This window comes from Vipera ursinii (assembly GCF_947247035.1).
Source record: "Vipera ursinii genome assembly, chromosome: 1".
Classification (NCBI taxonomy): Eukaryota; Metazoa; Chordata; class Lepidosauria; order Squamata; family Viperidae; genus Vipera; species Vipera ursinii.
This window is the reverse complement of record NC_139512.1, coordinates 74,652,917-74,670,766: the sequence shown is the minus strand read 5'-3', so window position 1 is coordinate 74,670,766 and position 17,850 is coordinate 74,652,917. Positions and strand designations below refer to the sequence as shown.

The 17,850-nt window shown below is 40.3% G+C and overlaps 1 protein-coding gene across 5 annotated transcripts in view; it reads right to left on the bottom strand.

Annotated features, from left to right (window-relative positions):
- Positions 1 to 1,322: 1,322 nt before the first annotated feature.
- PACSIN3 (protein kinase C and casein kinase substrate in neurons 3) overlaps positions 1,323 to 17,850 on the bottom strand; it is a 39,510-nt gene continuing 22,982 nt past the window's right edge. Inside the window, exons 1-11 of one of the 5 annotated variants that reach the window (XM_083367726.1) lie at positions 12,464 to 12,557; positions 11,142 to 11,242; positions 10,599 to 10,755; positions 9,268 to 9,503; positions 8,595 to 8,750; positions 7,713 to 7,888; positions 7,379 to 7,499; positions 6,730 to 6,863; positions 5,865 to 5,930; positions 5,236 to 5,396; positions 1,324 to 1,655 (exon numbers count right to left, since the gene is read on the bottom strand). In XM_083367726.1, coding sequence (XP_083223852.1) covers positions 1,540 to 1,655; positions 5,236 to 5,396; positions 5,865 to 5,930; positions 6,730 to 6,863; positions 7,379 to 7,499; positions 7,713 to 7,888; positions 8,595 to 8,750; positions 9,268 to 9,503; positions 10,599 to 10,755; positions 11,142 to 11,195 — 1,377 coding nt within the window. In that variant the 5' untranslated portion in view covers positions 11,196 to 11,242; positions 12,464 to 12,557 and the 3' untranslated portion in view covers positions 1,324 to 1,539. Of the gene's footprint in view, positions 1,656 to 5,235; positions 5,397 to 5,864; positions 5,931 to 6,729; positions 6,864 to 7,378; positions 7,500 to 7,712; positions 7,889 to 8,594; positions 8,751 to 9,267; positions 9,504 to 10,598; positions 10,756 to 11,141; positions 11,243 to 12,463; positions 12,558 to 17,850 lie in introns of those variants that run through there. The other 4 variants (XM_083367725.1, XM_083367728.1, XM_083367727.1 and 1 more) reach the window with 4 other exon arrangements.

Here is a 17,850-nt window from a genome sequence, read left to right as displayed (position 1 = left end):
GCCCACAGGCCGGATGCGTTAATGCAAAACTGTACCCACCCCATTGCCGGCAATGGAAAAAAGTTGTGACATGTCATGTGACATTGCGAGTTTGACAGCCCTGGTCTAGAATAACTCACTGCGGCTAATTTATTGCAGCCATCTCACCATGGCCATCTTGCTCTGGCCAACTCAGTTCAGCGATCTTGCCCTGGCCAACTCGCTGCAGGAAAATCGATGTGGGATAACTCAATGCAATAAATGTTATCCGCCACTGTTTCTTCTACATCAGACATGTCAAACCCGCGAGTCACATGACATCGCGCAACGTATTGGAACTTTTTCCCCATTGCTGGCAATGAGGTGGGTGCGGTTTTGAGACGCGTTTGGTCCACGGGCCAACAGTTTGACACCCTTGTTCTACATTACTTCCATTTTTGTCAATGGAAATAATGTCGAAGAAACAGCAGCATTGACTTTATCCCATGTGGAATTGTCCCACAGCAAGTTGGCAACAAGATGGCCACACCAAGATGGCCACCCTGGGTTGGCCGTGGCAAGTTGGGCGTGACAAGTTGCCCCATTCCAAAGTCAGAATGTCAAACTGAATTGGAATATTAGGAATAAGCTTTTGCAGAAAAGCTGAGTTTTTCCTTAATATTAGGACTAACCACATCTGTGATACAAAAATCCAGACACTCAGTAGATAGAATTAGTGACTTGAGAGTTTTCTGTTTCTCTTTGCTATCATTCAACAATTATCTGGGTTTTTGCAGCCCCAATATAAAAATAATCCAATCACAGTTTGCTGATTTGGTTTAACTAAAATGTTTCTAAATTGTCAAGTTTGAATATGAATATATTCAAATCATTTGCTGCAGTTCATTAGGGATTTAAAGGAGGTTACATATTTTAAATTATATTTGAAATCATTAAGGAAAATGCTGTATTATTTGATCCAGTGTTTATATTTAAAAGCAATTATTATTGAAATAATTCAGAAAAAATGCTTAAAATGAATTCACTATCTTACCATATGTAATTATGCTTGAATAACATATCCCTCAACTATGACACTAGGTCAAAATTTAACTTCCTAATATTGGGTGTGGGGAGTAATAGCTTGCATGGCTTGTGCCAGTAGTAAAGGCACTGAGTTAAAATGGTTCTATAATTTTGATCTAGGAGTAGTAATTTTAAATTCTTTTTCCAAATTTGCTTTTAAAACAATAGCTAGAAGGATGAATATGTTCAATTCTCTACTCCCCGGACCACAAATAGATATTTTGCTCTTTACAGAATTTGTTCCTTTTCATTCTTCTACAGTACACAGGAAATTCAGAAAATGTTATATTTCTTTATTAGAAAAAAAATCAGCATATTTCTAGATGTTTAAAATGAAGCACTGGTTACAAGAAAAGAATATCCCCGGAAAGGTCCAGATTATTTCATTTGTTTCTTTTGTATGCAAGTTGGAAGCCCATGATTTGGGACCTCAGCAAAAACTCATCACACAATACATTTTGTCAGGTGGTTGCAGTGATGGGAGGGAAGAAGCAATCACAAAATGACCTTTTCTACATAGTTAGCAGGATACAGTCCAACCTGACCGGTCTGAAGCCGACCTTTGCACCATCCCTGTTCATCCTCTTCGCTGATTTTCATAAGCTCTTCTCCTGGACAAAGACAAAACATCAGCATTAAACAAACAGAGACCTCTTTTCGGTTGCTCAGTCACATGCACAGCAGCATATGTGAGTAGGTAGACCCTCAGCCTAATTACATGCATGCAGGAAGCCCCAAGGAAGGCAGGGCAGAGAAATGAAGATGAAATAGGTGGTGTAATAATGACGCTGCAAGAACTATGTATCTAATCTGTCAACAGCCCAAAGGAAAAGGACCTTGAGCGAAAATAAAGAAAAGGTGAATCTGGTCTTTGGGGACTCCAATTTGGCCAAATGCCCACATTTTTCCCAAGTGAATCTGCCTCCAAATATGCTAGCACAGGCTCAATTCTTTTCACAGAAACAATTTAGCCATCTTCTCTCCGTATTGCTTAGTTCGAGTTTTAGCCCTTATACCACCCAATGTGGGATGGCCAGGAGTTTTAATGTTCTGCCATTTTGTTTTCCTAGCCAACACAAAAGTGTCATTTTCTGTATTAAGGTAAAGGTAAAGGTTCCCCCGCACATGCATGCTAGTTGTTTCTGACTCTAGGGGTCGGTGCTCATCTCCGTTTCAAAGCCTAAGAGCCAGCGCTTGTCCGAGGACGTCTCCATGGTCATGTGGCCGGCATGACTAGACACCAAAGGCGCACGGAACGCTGTTACCTTCCCACCGTAGTGGTCCCTATTTTCCTACTTGCATTTTTACGTGCTTTCGAACTGCTAGGTTGGCAGAAGCTGGGACGAGTAACAGGCACTAACTCTGTTACGCGGCACTCGGGATTCGACCCGCCAAACTGCCGACCTTCTGATCGACAAGCTCAGCGTCCAAACCCACTGAGCCACCGCGTCCCTATTTTTCTGTATTGCTAACTACTATTTCTCCTTCTTCTTTAGCAGAGAACATTATCATGGATAGATTCAGGGGACTTACCTAATTTTGCCTATTTTCCATTTCCCCTCCCACTATGTATACCAGACAGGAAACATGACAAGATGAAAGTATTCTACTTTATTGTAAGGTTACATTAACAAAATCTTGAAAGTCTGAAGATACAAACCTCCCACCTCTAGTTTTAACTACTTGATCTATTAGGGAGGGTCATTCCTAAGCTTCTTTCTCTGGCCATTAAGTGACTGTGTGTTCCTGCTTCTCTTGTCAGATTGTTTCCATCTCTTCCCTTCTTTCACCAAGTTCATTAATACATCAGGTTAACATCAAGATGCTTACAAAGAAGCACTATTTTTGCAGCATCTCTGGGGTTTTGTTTCGATGGTGGATTTTGGAAGGAGGTAAGGAAATATGGAGTTTGCTGATTGGCTGGGCATTAGATACATTTTAAACAAGAATGGATATATTTATTGACCAAACTTATCCCCATATAGCTAATTGACAAAGTCATTTAATTCAATTTTGTAATTTGTGTAAATGTGCTTATTTACTCTCAAGACCAAGTTAAGTATGTATTATGAACAGGGTGAGTGGGATCAGGCCAGAACATTAAGCACTATTATTTGAAGTCATTTGAAATGCGAACTGATGTGTTTTATTTTCAGGTAATGATCTGGGATCAATGTTAGCTTCTGTTCCACAGACAGCTGTAATATAAAAAGCCTGCTGGGAAAAAAGTCATTTTACAGAACAGTAGCTCAAAAAGTTATTTATCTCTTAGAACAGGGGTAGGCAACCTTGGCTCTTTTATGACTCGTGGACTTCAACTCCCAGAATTCTTCAATTGTGGGAGTTGAAGTCCATGAGTCATAAAAGAGCCAAGGTTGCCTACCCTTGTCTTAGAACATTCCTATGTAGGGCATATCTGGATTACTAAAATATGCAGATGTCAAAACAAACTGATTCAATTACTGAGATTGAAAACAATTTAAACAACTATAACCATTGTATTAAAAAAGCATTATAACTTTTCAATTTTGCATTTAAGAAGAAATGTCAGCTTCAAATTAAATTTAATGAAATGCATGCATGACCAATATGTTTTTCCCCCTCCATATATCATACATTTATATTGAACTGGTACTGGTAGATGATTGTGGGTATCATGAACTGGTACTGGTAGATGATTAATTGTGGGTACATCAGCAGTGGCATTTCCATGAGAAAATTTGCCTCTAATCTACCAAAGACAAAGATCCCATTCCCATAACCTAAAGTGAAGAATTTGTGGCCCTCCAGATTTTGCATAAGACCCCAGACAATATGACCAAAATTAAGTGATGATGCTAGGTTTTGGAACATGAAGGGTAGGGAGGACTAGTTTAAATTATTTTTAGGTTGTCTCCCAAACAACTATGGTGACTTTCAACTCTGCCTTTTTGCTGTAGATCCTTGGAAACAAGATATGAATCCAGTAGAGCAAACATAAATTGATGAATTGTTAATGTGTTTTGCAAGCATACAGTGGACTAAGCGCTAAAGGAAGCTGCTTCACTGCTTCTTATCTGTCTTTTCCCACTGTAGAAAAGAGATGTAAAACAGGAAGAACATTGAAGTTATATAGGCAGAATTTGGAGTGCCAAAGTGATGGCCAAAAGTGGCTGGATTCAGTTTCTTATACCAGCCTCATGCTACAAGGAACATGTATCATGTCATTACAGACACATCAAACCGAAACAAATTAGTATTACAACAAATGAGCAGGCATAGAATTCATGCGGTTCCAGTTTTCAACTGGAAAAATAGGCAATATAAAAAAGTAGGGGAAAAGCACATAACAGCAAAATAAAACTTTAAATAAAGCAGAAATACAATATTTCTAACATTCAGATGGCCCCAATGGGCACTCTCCTCAGTCTGCCCTCGTATAAAAAGGCTGAATGGGAACTTATCAACAAAACCACACGGAACTGATTAAGCATACAGACTTTTGGCTTTCACGATGTGGCAAAACTGTGGCCCTTAGGAATGGTACTGTAGCCTTTCCATTGCATTACTCATAACCACTCAGGAACGCAAAGAAGCAGAAGTGGGATAACGTTTAGCTTATCCTGTCTCTGGGAATAACAATGGCTGTCTCTTCTTTGGGTGAGGCACACAGTCCCATACGGTGCAGTTATATTAATGGCTACTCGTTTCCAGGCATTGCCAGCTGCTGCTCAAAGATGCCTGTGTCCAATTCTTCATGTGGGCAACAGGCCTGAGCTTTTATTTCTTTATTTCCATTTTTTCTGCTATGAGGAAGAGAACATTCTTGAATTAACAGAGAAACACGGGTCATTTGGTATCAACACCGAAAGGAACACAAGAGCTAAGGACGTGGCCCAGCTATATATAGGATGCCTCAGGAATAAGAATAATTGTTTCAGATGTCTTTAGAACAAGCCTATGTCTTTTGAGAGAACCTGAAAAATGACATTTATTTAAATTGTTTGTTGTCTATCCTTTCTAAGCAAGTAAACTGTTTTAATTTTGATGTCTTTCCTCCCCAGTTTCTAAGCAAACTCTTATGGTTCAATTTTTCCCCCCCATGTCCACTTAGAGGAGTCTTGGGGCCATCTAGATCTTCCTTGCTGTGAACTGTCATCCAGCAGCCCCAAAAACAGTGGAAAGCATGTTAGAAGGTTAATGCATTTGTACCTGCTTTAAAGCTCAGTTCATCAGCCTCTTGTCCTGCGTAATCATACAGTGCTCGCACTCGCACACCTGGTACCTTTATGTCTTCCTCATGCCCATTCACTTCCAGGCACTTCTTGGGAGTATCCTCATCTGACCACTCTGAGATTTCTTCTTTCCCTCCACTGTGCAAAGAAAGGGAGCGTGGGTAAAATGAGTAGGAAAACAAAAGGTAATTTAAAATTCACTTTTTGAAAGTATCTCTTCCCCAGATCATGCAGTCTTCTAGAATGAGAATAAAGAGGCAGATATCACAAGACGAAAGGCAGAGATACCATGGAAGTTAGAGAATGGCAGATCATCAGCAACAGCTCCTTTCCAATAACCACGACCAATTCTGAAAATTAGCATCAGGCTTTCTTATTTGGACATTCTCCTCATTTACAGCTCCCAGAATTTCCAGTAAGCATTGGGAATTGTAATGCCTGCCATCTGACTTTAACTGGAGGGCAACCACATAAATGTTGAGATGGTGGACATTCTCATTTGCAAGAAAGAAGAGTGTGCACTGTGCTCAACTGCTTAACAACAAAGCTACAGCAGGAAAAAAAAGTGAGACAGGGATCCTTAAAAATCTTTAGTTTCATACTAACTTCATACAGGCTGAAGCTCTCAGGTTGTCATAGAAGTGGCTGTTTTGTTCCTCTCGATGTGAAAACCTGTGGATTTGCAAATAAGCTCTTTAAACTGGAAAAGAGATAAGACCATGCCATAATCCTCTTCTTCCAGGAATATGCAATTAAGAAAGCAGACTTTGGTACAGGAGTACCAGACGGAAGTACACAATCTTTTCTAAGGACTTCTCCAGTATGTAAAATTGTACCAACACTCAGTTTTGTAAACATGTACCAGTAGCATGTTTGGTGTATTCTCTGATCAGATTTTAGATGTACAGAACCCAACTGTGAATCCTAGAATGTCTGTCACCTATCAACTTTAGTGCAAGTCTAATAGGTATTGCTTGGTTGTCTTTTCTATACAAGATGAACTACTCCAAGAAAAGAACAATCTAAGAATCCAGTGCTATTGACATTCAGTTGGAGAATTTCCCCCCCCCCTAGATTCAGCAATAGGTGGAATAAAAATTCTGCTAAAATCTTCACTCAGAGACCATCTTACAAGAGATTTTCATTCTTATAACTCATCAAGCAAGACAAAGGCATTCCATGCAAATTCACCCTTCAATCCATTAGTTCAGTCGTTGCTTTCTAGTCTTGCTGAACTGAACCCACCATTTTTCATTGCTGCTAATTCTTAAGAGCAACAGGTTCCATATTACTATGCTGGGCTAAGAATTTACTGCAACATTGGTGCGGAAATGACCTTACAAAATATGGATTCGATTAAGAAGGATTTAAAAAAAATATAAGCTGTTAAAAATGTGTACTCTGCTTCTGAGAAATAAATGATACTGAGTTCCCTACTCAAGAGTTGGATGCAACAAGTTGCAATTGTTACCTCTGTTTGGTTGCCGGAGGTGTCTCTTTCACACCATCTCCTGCAGGCACAATGCTTGTCAGAGTGACATCTTCACCACTTTTGTCACTTTTGTCCTTCTTGACGATTGCCCGCTGTGCTTCCAGAGACCATTCCTGGCAGTGGGAAATAGTAGTCCTTGAATGCTTTCTGAATATTGAACATAGTTGACTAAAGTACTTTCCCAATTCTTACTTTCTTGGCCCTCTTGCCTGTCCCGCCATCCCCAAAAGAGACACAAGTCAAAGAAGACACGGAATGTGGCCTTTGGGTGTAACACGTCTCTTTTTCCTCCCTTTGGAATAAACTTAGAATGTGGTAGCTTCATATCCACAGCATTCTACGGGGAGAGGGAACTTCAGATTAAGTGCTATGTTTTATGGGGAGAGAAGGGGCTGCTGCTTATTCAAAAGCATATGCCTTGCATGAAAAATGTCTCACATTCAATCCCTGGCATTTCTAGCTGACAAGACTGGGTTCTGTCTCCTCCTCCTCCTCTAAATATTTTATTCTTTAAAAGATTGTCCGTACCATTACTGGACCTCAGTTTCAGTAGGATGACAAAAGTGTGACTGAAATTAATCAAGGACAAGCTCTGTGACAACTTCCTCTTAAACAATTGATAGTCTACCTCAAACTGAGGCCAGTTCATAGCCATGCCTGGTCCATGGGTACTGCGCCACCACTTCAGATCCTCTTGGTCATCTGCTGCCATTATTCCCTGATGCAAATCTCGATAAAGTGCATGGAACCTGCAATTAGAAGATACAGACATCAATCACACAATTTTTTTTACAGAAGAGTTCAGTGTGAGGAAAAAGAGGTTACGAAAACATTGGAATAACTGTTGCTAGTGTAGAGAAATATGACCTTTTAAGAATGATCTTCCTCCAAAACCTTTCTTACCCCAGAGAGCGTTATCAAGGGCATAGAAGGACTCGCTGCACGTGCCTTCAATTTCTCACCTGTCATTGACAGACAAGTTCAGATGGTTGTGCATATCCAAGAACATCTCTTTGAAAAAACACAGACGTCTGCACTCTGCTTCCTGGCAGCCTTCAAACACCTGCTCCATGTCCTCCATGTAGCGAGGATTGTAGCGGTTTAACTCCTCCAGCATCTTCTCATAATGATCCTTGCTCTAGAGGGAATCCAACAAAATAGCAATAGCACTGGTATACTCCCCACAGTGCTTTACAGCACTCTCTGGGAGATTGTTCAAGACCGGAATATTGCCCCCAACAATCTGGCTCCTCATTTTACCTACCTCAGAAGGATGGAAGGCTGGGTCAACCTTGAGTCCCATCAGGATTGAACTCCAGGCTATGGGCAGACTTATTCTAACCACAGCACCACTGGGGCTTATTATAATTTGCTTACAAAATGCAAGCAGAAGAACTGGAAAGTTTCCTACTCTTATAAAACTTTAGAAATCTAACTAAACTAAATCAGAACTGATTGTGTTCTTCCTAGAACTTTTGTGTTCTAGGAAGAAATAACAAAGACTCAGATTGAACCCATTTAGCATTTTAACATTTTCTCACAGGTTGCTCTGGCAGTTTTATAACAGAGTGTTTTATCTTTCTGGCTTTGCTTTATACAAAAGATCGGTTCTAATCTTCTACTTACTTTAGGGGCTAACCTAGATGGTCCTCACAACGGAGCCTTCAACCATTTCTCTTTAATCTTTATAGAGATTTTCCCCTAGCCAACAGCAGAACCTCCCAAAGAAATCTAAACCCTAAACATCATAAGGGTGGGCGACTTTCTCTCTAGCCATGGAATTCTACGCAGAATCTATACTCACAATTTCGGATTAAAGACTTTCTCAACTAAGCGCAACCTACTTTCTCTGCTTCTTGTGAACATTTCTCCACTCGTTCTTGCAGTTTGCGGAGCTGCTCCTGGGATGTGGAAGTATCTGCTTTGGCATGATTCTCTCGTGTCTGTGCAGTTTTCTCCTCTTTTCGAGCAGCATGGTAATTCTTTTTGGAACTTTCCACCTTCCCAGAGATACATTAAATATTACATCAGTCATTTCAGCAGAGTTACTTTCAGCATGTGGTGACAAATAACATTATTTAACAAGCAGCAGAAAACATTTAACTCCCATTTATAATTCCTTTCTTTTCCCACAGGGCCAAAGACAGACATATCCATTTGGCCAATTTCAAAATCAGATTACATTTTAGCAATGCCTCCCTAGGAATGTGCACAGTAGTCTGTATCACACATCTGTCCTGTCCAATTTAGGTAAAATTGTGTGACATTCTTTTTAAAAGGGCTAGGGAATTTGCAATATTTTTCATGAGATACTTTTCCCTAATCTGCCATTTTGTATGCTGTTTTTCACCAGATATCACACAGACTTCTGCCACAACTTAACTGAATTAGGTCCAGCAACGTGGGGCCAAACATTTACAGTGGGCTGAATCAACTCCTTATATTTTTCAGGATCCTAAGGATGGTAAATCTCCCTCTTTTCCCTCCACCCATCTTCAGGTTGCACATCCAACTCACGTCCTTTAACTTTTTCACCCAGGGCTTCTGGGCCTTGCGAAATCCATCCTCAACTTCCTTTGTCTCTCTAAAGCCACCCATCAACTGCTTATGATAGACTTCCTTCTGCCAAGCCTTGATCTTGTCTGAGTCTTCACCAGCTAGACGATTCCGTACTTCTAGATGGATCTCGCTAAGCTTGTCTGCAGCAGTCAGAAATGCATGCCAGGCTTTTTCCAAAGTGCCATATTGAGGTCCTAGGAATCAAGAAAAACAGTATAAAGGTATAACGATACCAAATATAAAGGAAGTAGCTTCTGAAGCCAAACTTCATCTGTTATCAAAATATCTATACTACAATGTTTAAAGTGAATAATGTCCATGGAGTGAAAGCTGCGTGGATGTGTATGGGTGTATATGTAAACCAGCAGACTCAAGTGTCTATGAGTGTCAATTTACATAATAGAGTTAAAATTGCAGGAGAGCGCACGGGGGGGGGGGGGGGGAGGCTCAGCTAATCTCAATGTACACATGTTGTACTTTGACAATAAAGGTTTATTATTATTAGAGGCAACACGGATATAGATCTAAAACACAAATAAGTGTAGAATGTCAACAAATTCTTGTTTAATTTCTATTCCATAAAGATCTAACTCCTGTAAACAGGAATATCTACTACATATCAACCTGATCCAAATTGTGTTATTTGTACTGGCTATCTGCATAAAGTCACTTTTACTGTCTGTCCACTGATATCACTCACAGATTTCAAACTTGATGGGCTCTTGGCTTCTTATTTAAGTTAAACCTCAGTTGCCTATTCAAAAGCCAGTGGCAAAAAGCCATCAATCATTTTCAGAGAAGTAGCAGTATCAGCTCCTCCAAATTCATCCTGCAGACTTTGTGAGGTGTTTACCTTAAAACTAAAATACTTCACAGCTTTCCTTGGTTTAACAAAGTTACTTCAGAGGACAATTGGAAAGATTTATCCGTGAAAGATCAATTCTTTCTAGAAAAGCGGGAAGGGCGTGCTGCATGTCCCATCCACGAGGGAGTCTCACCTGATAGAACCTAGGAGACAAGCGTTTCCTGCTGTGGCAGGCCCCCCACACCTACTGGGACATCATCCCTCTTGAGGAGGGCCCCAACCTTTCTGACCTTCCAGAGAACTCTTTAAACCTGGTTTTTCCAATAAGCCTGGGGTTCCTCTGGTGAAAAGAAGCCTGCACGCTGGTTATGTTATATCCGGTACTTCCTCTGTTGTCTTCCTTCATTTAGTTCTTACCTAGTGTTTAACATTGAATATTTTAATTTCGGTTTCATCGTTGGGCCACATTCTCCTTCTATAATACCTTTTTCTACAGACGTTCTCCATTTGCGGGACCAATCTGTTAGCTGTTGAGCGTAGCTCTTCTCAATTTTGGCTCTCTCATGGAAGCAGGAGACAAGGTCATTGCACAACCGGTTTCCATCATCCACCCGCTTCACTGTCCTCTTGTAATTGCCAGGCTGAAATTAGACCACAGCATCGGTTACACTTGCCCTCATCTGAGATTTATCTTAAGAGTCAGAAGAATGCATCAGACTCCCCCACACAACGGGGAAGGCTTCTGACCTGTAGAATTATTTCCAACTGTCGTAAGCAGAGATAGACAGCTTGTGTATCACAGTCACAAATGTCAAACTTTATTATTATTAAGCACTAATAATAGTGGTACGATGGTAAAATGGTACCATTTAAAATGGCATCTGAATCACCTACTATACTAGGCCTGCTGTTGCTGCCTTCAATTTCTTCAAGAGGAATTTAGACCAGGAGACATTAGTTCTTCTACTAGGATTCTCCCCAACTCTTGTGGAAGCAGGACCCTACCTCTCATTTACTCTGCTCTTACCTCCCAGAAACTGCCACTGGGAGCCTCTCCGCCGGTATCATCCTCCGCTGACATCACTCTAGTTTCTTTGCAGCACAAAATCTTTGCGAATTTTGATGCTCCTAAAAAAAAACACCAAAGAAAGAAATGTACATGAATTATAACATGGCAATTCAACAAAAGGCTGAAAGAACAAAGTCCTTCATTGCTCCCTAAATAGACTAGTCTTAATTTAACAATATAGGCCAACTGTCCAAGGAACACAAATGAGACAACTTCATGTCTTTTCTAGAGAAGTTTCGTTTATGAGTATTACCAATACCATCTGAAGAAGGCATCTAGTTAGTGCCAAGAACGTATTACCTATAGACCAGTGTTCCCAACAGTGAAAAGATCTGAAATAATGCAGTGTCAGCTTGAGACTCTTTGAAAATGTGGGGAAGAAGGTGTGTGTGCGCATTCATACATGCACTGTAGGAAGGGAGCAAATGATATTTTTGCATAGGAGGAATACATAGATGTTTACATAGAATACCTTTAACTCTAAGAGATAGCAGCAATCATTTTAAAACTAAAAATGATACTAATTCTCCCTCACTGTTTGGAGATCCTACCCATCACCCTCATGTCTCTATATATTCACACAGGAATCCAGAGTTGTGCCATTCAGCTACTTAAATTAACAGTGCCTTGGGGCTTTGGCATCACATAAAGGCCACTTCTGCTAGGACTACAACTCCCTAAATAGCAGAGAAGTCTGGGAGCCATAATGTAATATATAAGGTCATCTTACTTCAGAAGGCCAATTTTTAAAAAAATGCAATATACATAGCAAATGAAGATTTGTACTGAACTCCACCATCTCTTTGACAATTCCCACTACCACCTAAAATACCACAGCTCATTAAAGACTAACATGCATGCTCAAATGCAGCTCATTGCTCCCTGTACATTCCAGTCTATAAAAAGTTCCCCCACACCCTTCAGAAATATCCACTTGGCCTCAAGACAAGGCAGGATTCTCACAGGACCAAGAGTTTTATTCTCCCTTCTCTGTAGCAATGTCTTCCATAACGTGAAGTCTTCCTTGAGAAAGAGACCCCTAAATAGGTAAGAGAGTTAGAACCAATTCAAGCTGCCTTATCAGCCTTATCCTGTTGCATTAAGAATGCATGGCCCTTCTTTTAACAGATGCTGTCATTCACCTTACCAGGTGACTAAGGAAATTAATTCATTTGCTGAGCTAGGCAGAAGACTCAACACACCAAATGGCCTAGGCATTTTGGTTAAGAGCTTCACATCTCGGAAAGCAACAATCCCAATGTTCACTATCAGCTACATACCAAATGCAAGACCAACGCCAGGGTGAGCAGGGAAACCTTGGGGCTCTTCTTCATCAATGTGCTAGGAAAGAATAGCATGAACAGGACTTTGCAGCCGATATAGTTGGTCTGATTTAAATACATCCTTCTGACTGTATCAGTCAGGCAGCTAAAACAACCCTGAGACCAGAAGGAGCCAAGACAAACTTGGCTTGTCAGTCAGCCAGGACTGGGATTGTGCCAGGCTCTTGCACCTGCCACAATTAATCCTCCTTACTTCCTCCTCTGGCACTTTTTGCAGCAGGTATTATTATTTTACATTATATATGCATAATAATAGTGTATGAGTGAAGCAGCCCAGCCACATGGATATCTTACCAGTTGCCACCTGTCCCAATTTCAGAAGCCAGGGGTAAATGAACCATAAATTTCAGGCATGGGAAGGCTTATGTGGAAGACAGACACATGGTAGTACCTAGGAAATCAGGGTTTTTTTTAAAAGGCAAGTAGGCACAGTCATGAACTGTGTTCAGAAACTGATCAGCAGTGAATAAAACTGTTTCCAAACTGTTGCTTAGGAACAGTGCAGCTGCATTTTCTCCCATCATTAAACTGATGTCTGAAGTCCAACCTGAGGAAGGGTCCTCTAATCTAATGAGGACTGCAGAACTTGAAACCTATAAAGAGAGCAACAAGTCAAGAAAAGAATGCCAAGGGAATGGACTATCTATTGTCCACGATCAAATAACCTCACTGTATGTTTCAGGATAGAAGCCTAATGCAAAAATGACAATCTTTTCTAATGGATTATATAGATTTGATCATATAGAGCTGAGGTGGGAACTACAACCCTTTGATGGCTTGTGGACTTCAACTCCCAGCATTCCTGAGCCAGCGTGTTCAACTAGCCCAGGGGTCGGCAACCTTGGCTCTTTTATGACTCGTGGACTTCAACTCCCAGAATTCCTGAGCCAGCTATGCTGGCTCAGGAATTCTGGGAGTTGAAGTCCACGAGTCATAAAAGAGCCGAGGTTGCCGACCCCTGAACTAGCCCACTGGTATTTTTAACACTGTTGAAATCAATTCAGAGTAAAGTATTTGGTTCTACCTTGCGTTCTTTTTGCAAAGTGAAGGAAAGAAAAGTACTATATAAAGATAATGAAAGTTTGGGGGTAAGCGCTATATAGAGAAAACTCATTTATTCAGGATTCAACCGAGTAAACAGCTATTTATGAGGCTGATTAAGATGCCCTCTCTACAGTTCTATGTTAGTTCATATGCAGGGGACATTCCTTTTCCAATACAATCAGGAATCTTTATGATTCCTTTCACTCTTAAAATAATTAAATTCAAAAACCATAACAACAGTCCAACAAACTAAACAAATATGTGATTCTAAAAAGTGAAAAGTTCCTGTTTTTGAGGTGGGTGTCTTCAAAAATCGTTTCTGTGCCCTCCCGACTGATGGTTCGTGAAAATGGGGATGCCTCAAGACGTGATCAGCAATTACATGACATGTACTGAATCTTCTCCAGTAACTAAAAGGACTAGAAATATGCCTTGAGAAGGCTTTCCTAAAACTATCCATGGCTGTGTAAGATTCCTTAGCTGTGTCTGGTTACATGCCAGAGGGGGCAATAAGAAGACTTTCAACCCATGATCAAGGGACCAGATTGACTATCCCACATGGGGGCAGAGATGGAAATAGCTGGATATTTACAGGACAGCCTCAATCTATTCAGAAAGAAGGCTGAGTCACAAGGCAGGTATAAAAAGCACAAATATCCTAGCGATCTTCCACATCATGTCGTTTTCATGTGAGTCAGCAAATGGAATTTTTCTTTATTGCATAGGCTAGTAAATGAAGTAAATATAACATGTTATTATATGGGAATGCACAGGAGGAACATCCTATTAATCACATATCCAAATACGCTGTTTATTTGTTATGAATTAAACTATGTCCCGTATTAACAAATAACGCTACTTTAGTGACAAACCTCAGACAGATGAGTCCAGCTCCCTTTACATTTTTTTATTCACATGTACTGCAGGTATAGAAGAAGTTAATTTTTTGTAGAGGATCACATTACAGCAAACCTGCCCCTCCTAGAACTTCCCCCCCCTCTCACCTGTACTTTGCATCCTTTAATGTGCTTCCTATGAACAGAATCTCTGAAAACATCAAAATGCCCCAAGAAAACTTTGATGGATCAAGTTAAATAGCTATTGGAGCCACTAGACTGCACACATAAAGGTCAACCTGGTGACTCTTGGAACTCAGTGATACGAAGCAAATGCAACAGCATCTCCCTGTTTGTGTTTCTCACAAGAAAAATACTCAGTAACATACCAAGGCCTATAAAAATATAGCCTTGGACCTTCAGCTCTAGAAGGAGTTGGCTATTTACGGTTTTCTCATGACCATCAGAAAACTGTCCTTTTGCTCCTTATTTGTGAGCAGCTATGGCTCTATTTATGCGCAGTCAAGGAAGCTTAGTTATGGATTATCCAACTCTATAGTAGTACTAAAAACAGAGAGTCTTCTTGGATTTTTTTTTTCATTTCTGTTCAATTGTGTCTGATTCTTGGAGAATGCCTGGACAAATCCTTGCAGTTTTCTTGGTAAGATTTTTCAGAAGTGGTTTGCCATTGCCTGCTTCCAGGGCTCAGAGGATATGACTGGACCAAGATCACTCAGCAGGCTTTGTGCCTAAGACAGGACTAGAATTCATGATCTACTAGTTTCTGATGCCTGATGTCTTAACCACTACACCAGACATGTCAAACACAAGGCCCGGGGGGGGGGGCTGGATCCGGCCCGCAAAGTGGTTTCATGTGGCCCGCAAAGCCATCCTGGAAACAGTGAGGGAACGGCCCCCACTGCCTTGGCACTTGCCCCGGTCCCATCTCCTTCTGACAGAGGCCCTCAGATCTGTCCCACTCCTGCCCAGGCCCCCATAGGCACCCTTGATGCGAACAATGTAGAGCTGGCCATGCCCACCCAGTAGGCCATATGCACTCTAGCCACGCCCACCCAGTAGGCCACGCCCACCCTGGCCACACCCACCCGGCCCCCTGAGGGCAACTGCAATGCTGATGCGGCCCTCAATGAAATTGAGTTTGACACCCCTGCACTACACCAAACTGGCTCTCTATAGATTAAATGAAAACAGAACCTCTTCTTGGGACTGACCCTCAGATGCCAAGGCATTTACTAAGTGTATTAGAAAAATGCAGTATCTGAGGTCCCCTTGCCGGCAATACGCCTGGCAATATCATTGACCCCACTTGCTAACCAGCCAGCCCAAGATAGCTGGTGGCAGTAGTAAAAAGCTTCATAATGATAAACTTTTTTCAGAGGAACACACTGGGCAGATGTGAGAAAGCAACAGGAAAAGAAAATGGTTTTTATTAGCTGTAATAAAATTCACATTCTTGGCACACTGAAAGGTATGTGTGTTGAGTGCACGTGTGTCTAGAGCCTATAAAATTTATATCTGCATGGTGTTTTAAGAGACTGATTTTTAAATACTTCCACATATTTTTACATGTGAATTAAACATGACTTTAAGTAGTTATCAGCTTTTCCTTTACACTCAGGCCAATTCTTCATTCACTCTAAAATACAGTAACTCCAATGCACAGTAATATAAATACTGACATGTTGTGTAATGAATAAATGAATCCTAACATGACCTCTCTCTCTAACCCATTATATATAGGCACCACTATGGGTGTGCTCAATCTTTTACGGCTTCTTTAGTTACAAAAGACTCTTCTTATGGTACTATTAACTTCAGTGTGAACAGATGTCATGGAAATTAATGATAGCTTTATTTATAGAGATACATAGAAAAAGTGGGCATTTGGCTACTGGAGTGTGTTTGTATGCATGTATATTTGGAAGATGTTTCAATTGGTCAAAAGGCAACTGAAGGCCAGAATATCATTTTTAGTTTTAGGAAACCTATGTACTTTACATTTCAGAACTACACGGCTATAATGAACTGTAATTAATAAGTGAATTTAACTTAATACCAGGGGTACATAAGAATCAGTCTTTTCTACAACAGCAATGATTCATTTCCTAGCTCACAAATCCTTTGGAGGAGATAACTAGTTGAGAAAGAAACCAGAAATCAGCATTTTCTGGCTTCTTCCTTGGAATTTATACCCTTCCAAACTGCCTAATCCAGTTTAAAAAATTAGTAAGATCTAATCACATAAGAACATAATAGTAATGATATTTCTATAGCAGAAACATTGGTAAAAGGATAAGTCAGAGAACAGTCAGAACTTCTATGCCATACTAATTGTTAATAGGGATGTCTTTACAATAATTACATATTTAATCAGACTGAATATGCAATTTTGAATTTGGAAGCTTATTTCTATCACAGCAAATACATCAAGGTAGTCAGCATGGGCCTAGTTTTATAATTATGCACGGATAAACCATGCTAGAATGGCTATCTCTAACTTTATAGTGCTTTAGCCATAATTTCATGCATTCCCTCCCAATGTTAGATATATATATATATATTTCCATTATTTGGGGATATTATACTTTATACTACCAATATATTTTCAAGACTGAATCATATTACAAAAAAGAAAGTAAGCTATTAATATTTATAGCTGTAATCCTTCCAAATACCAAGCACACCTTTCAGTTTGCTTTCTACTTAACAGAATGTCTAGTGAGTCTCAATTTACTGGAATAATTATTGGCTGCACTCTTCCTAAGATCACATTAAGAGGGCAGGGTTTTGATCTCTTCTGGATCTGGAATTGATGCCTAAGAGAGCCAGTTTGTTGAAGTGGTTAAGGTACCAGGCTAGAAACCAGGAGATTGTGAGTTCTAGTCCTGCCTTAAGGCATGAAAGCCAGCTGTGTAACTTTGGGCCAGTCACTCTCAGCCCAACATACCTCAGAGGGTTGTTGTGTGAAAAGTACAATATTAGGTATGTTCACTGCCTTGAGTTACTTACAAAAGCAATAAAAGTGAGATAAGCAAAATAATAATAATGTAGGAGCCTTGGGTGCAATCTCAAAACAACTGGAACACCACTTGAACACCATTAGCTTTGATAAAATCACCACTGGTCAATTGCAAAAGGCAGCTTTACTCACAACAGATTAATTACATCCTGCAATGATATTTTTACCACCATCAACATCAGCTTATCCCTGAAAAGGACTCAATGGATTGATAAAAAATGGCAAATCCAGTCTAAATATCTGGCTGACTGTGCAACAAACCAATAATGATATCATAAAAGTGAAACTTTTGTCAGCTTTCATCAATGAGTTTTGCTGATTTTTTTCCTCTGGAGAGAAAATCCTAGTGGCAGTGATACATGTGCTGATGATCTCCCAGTTGGATATTTGCAGTATGTTCATAA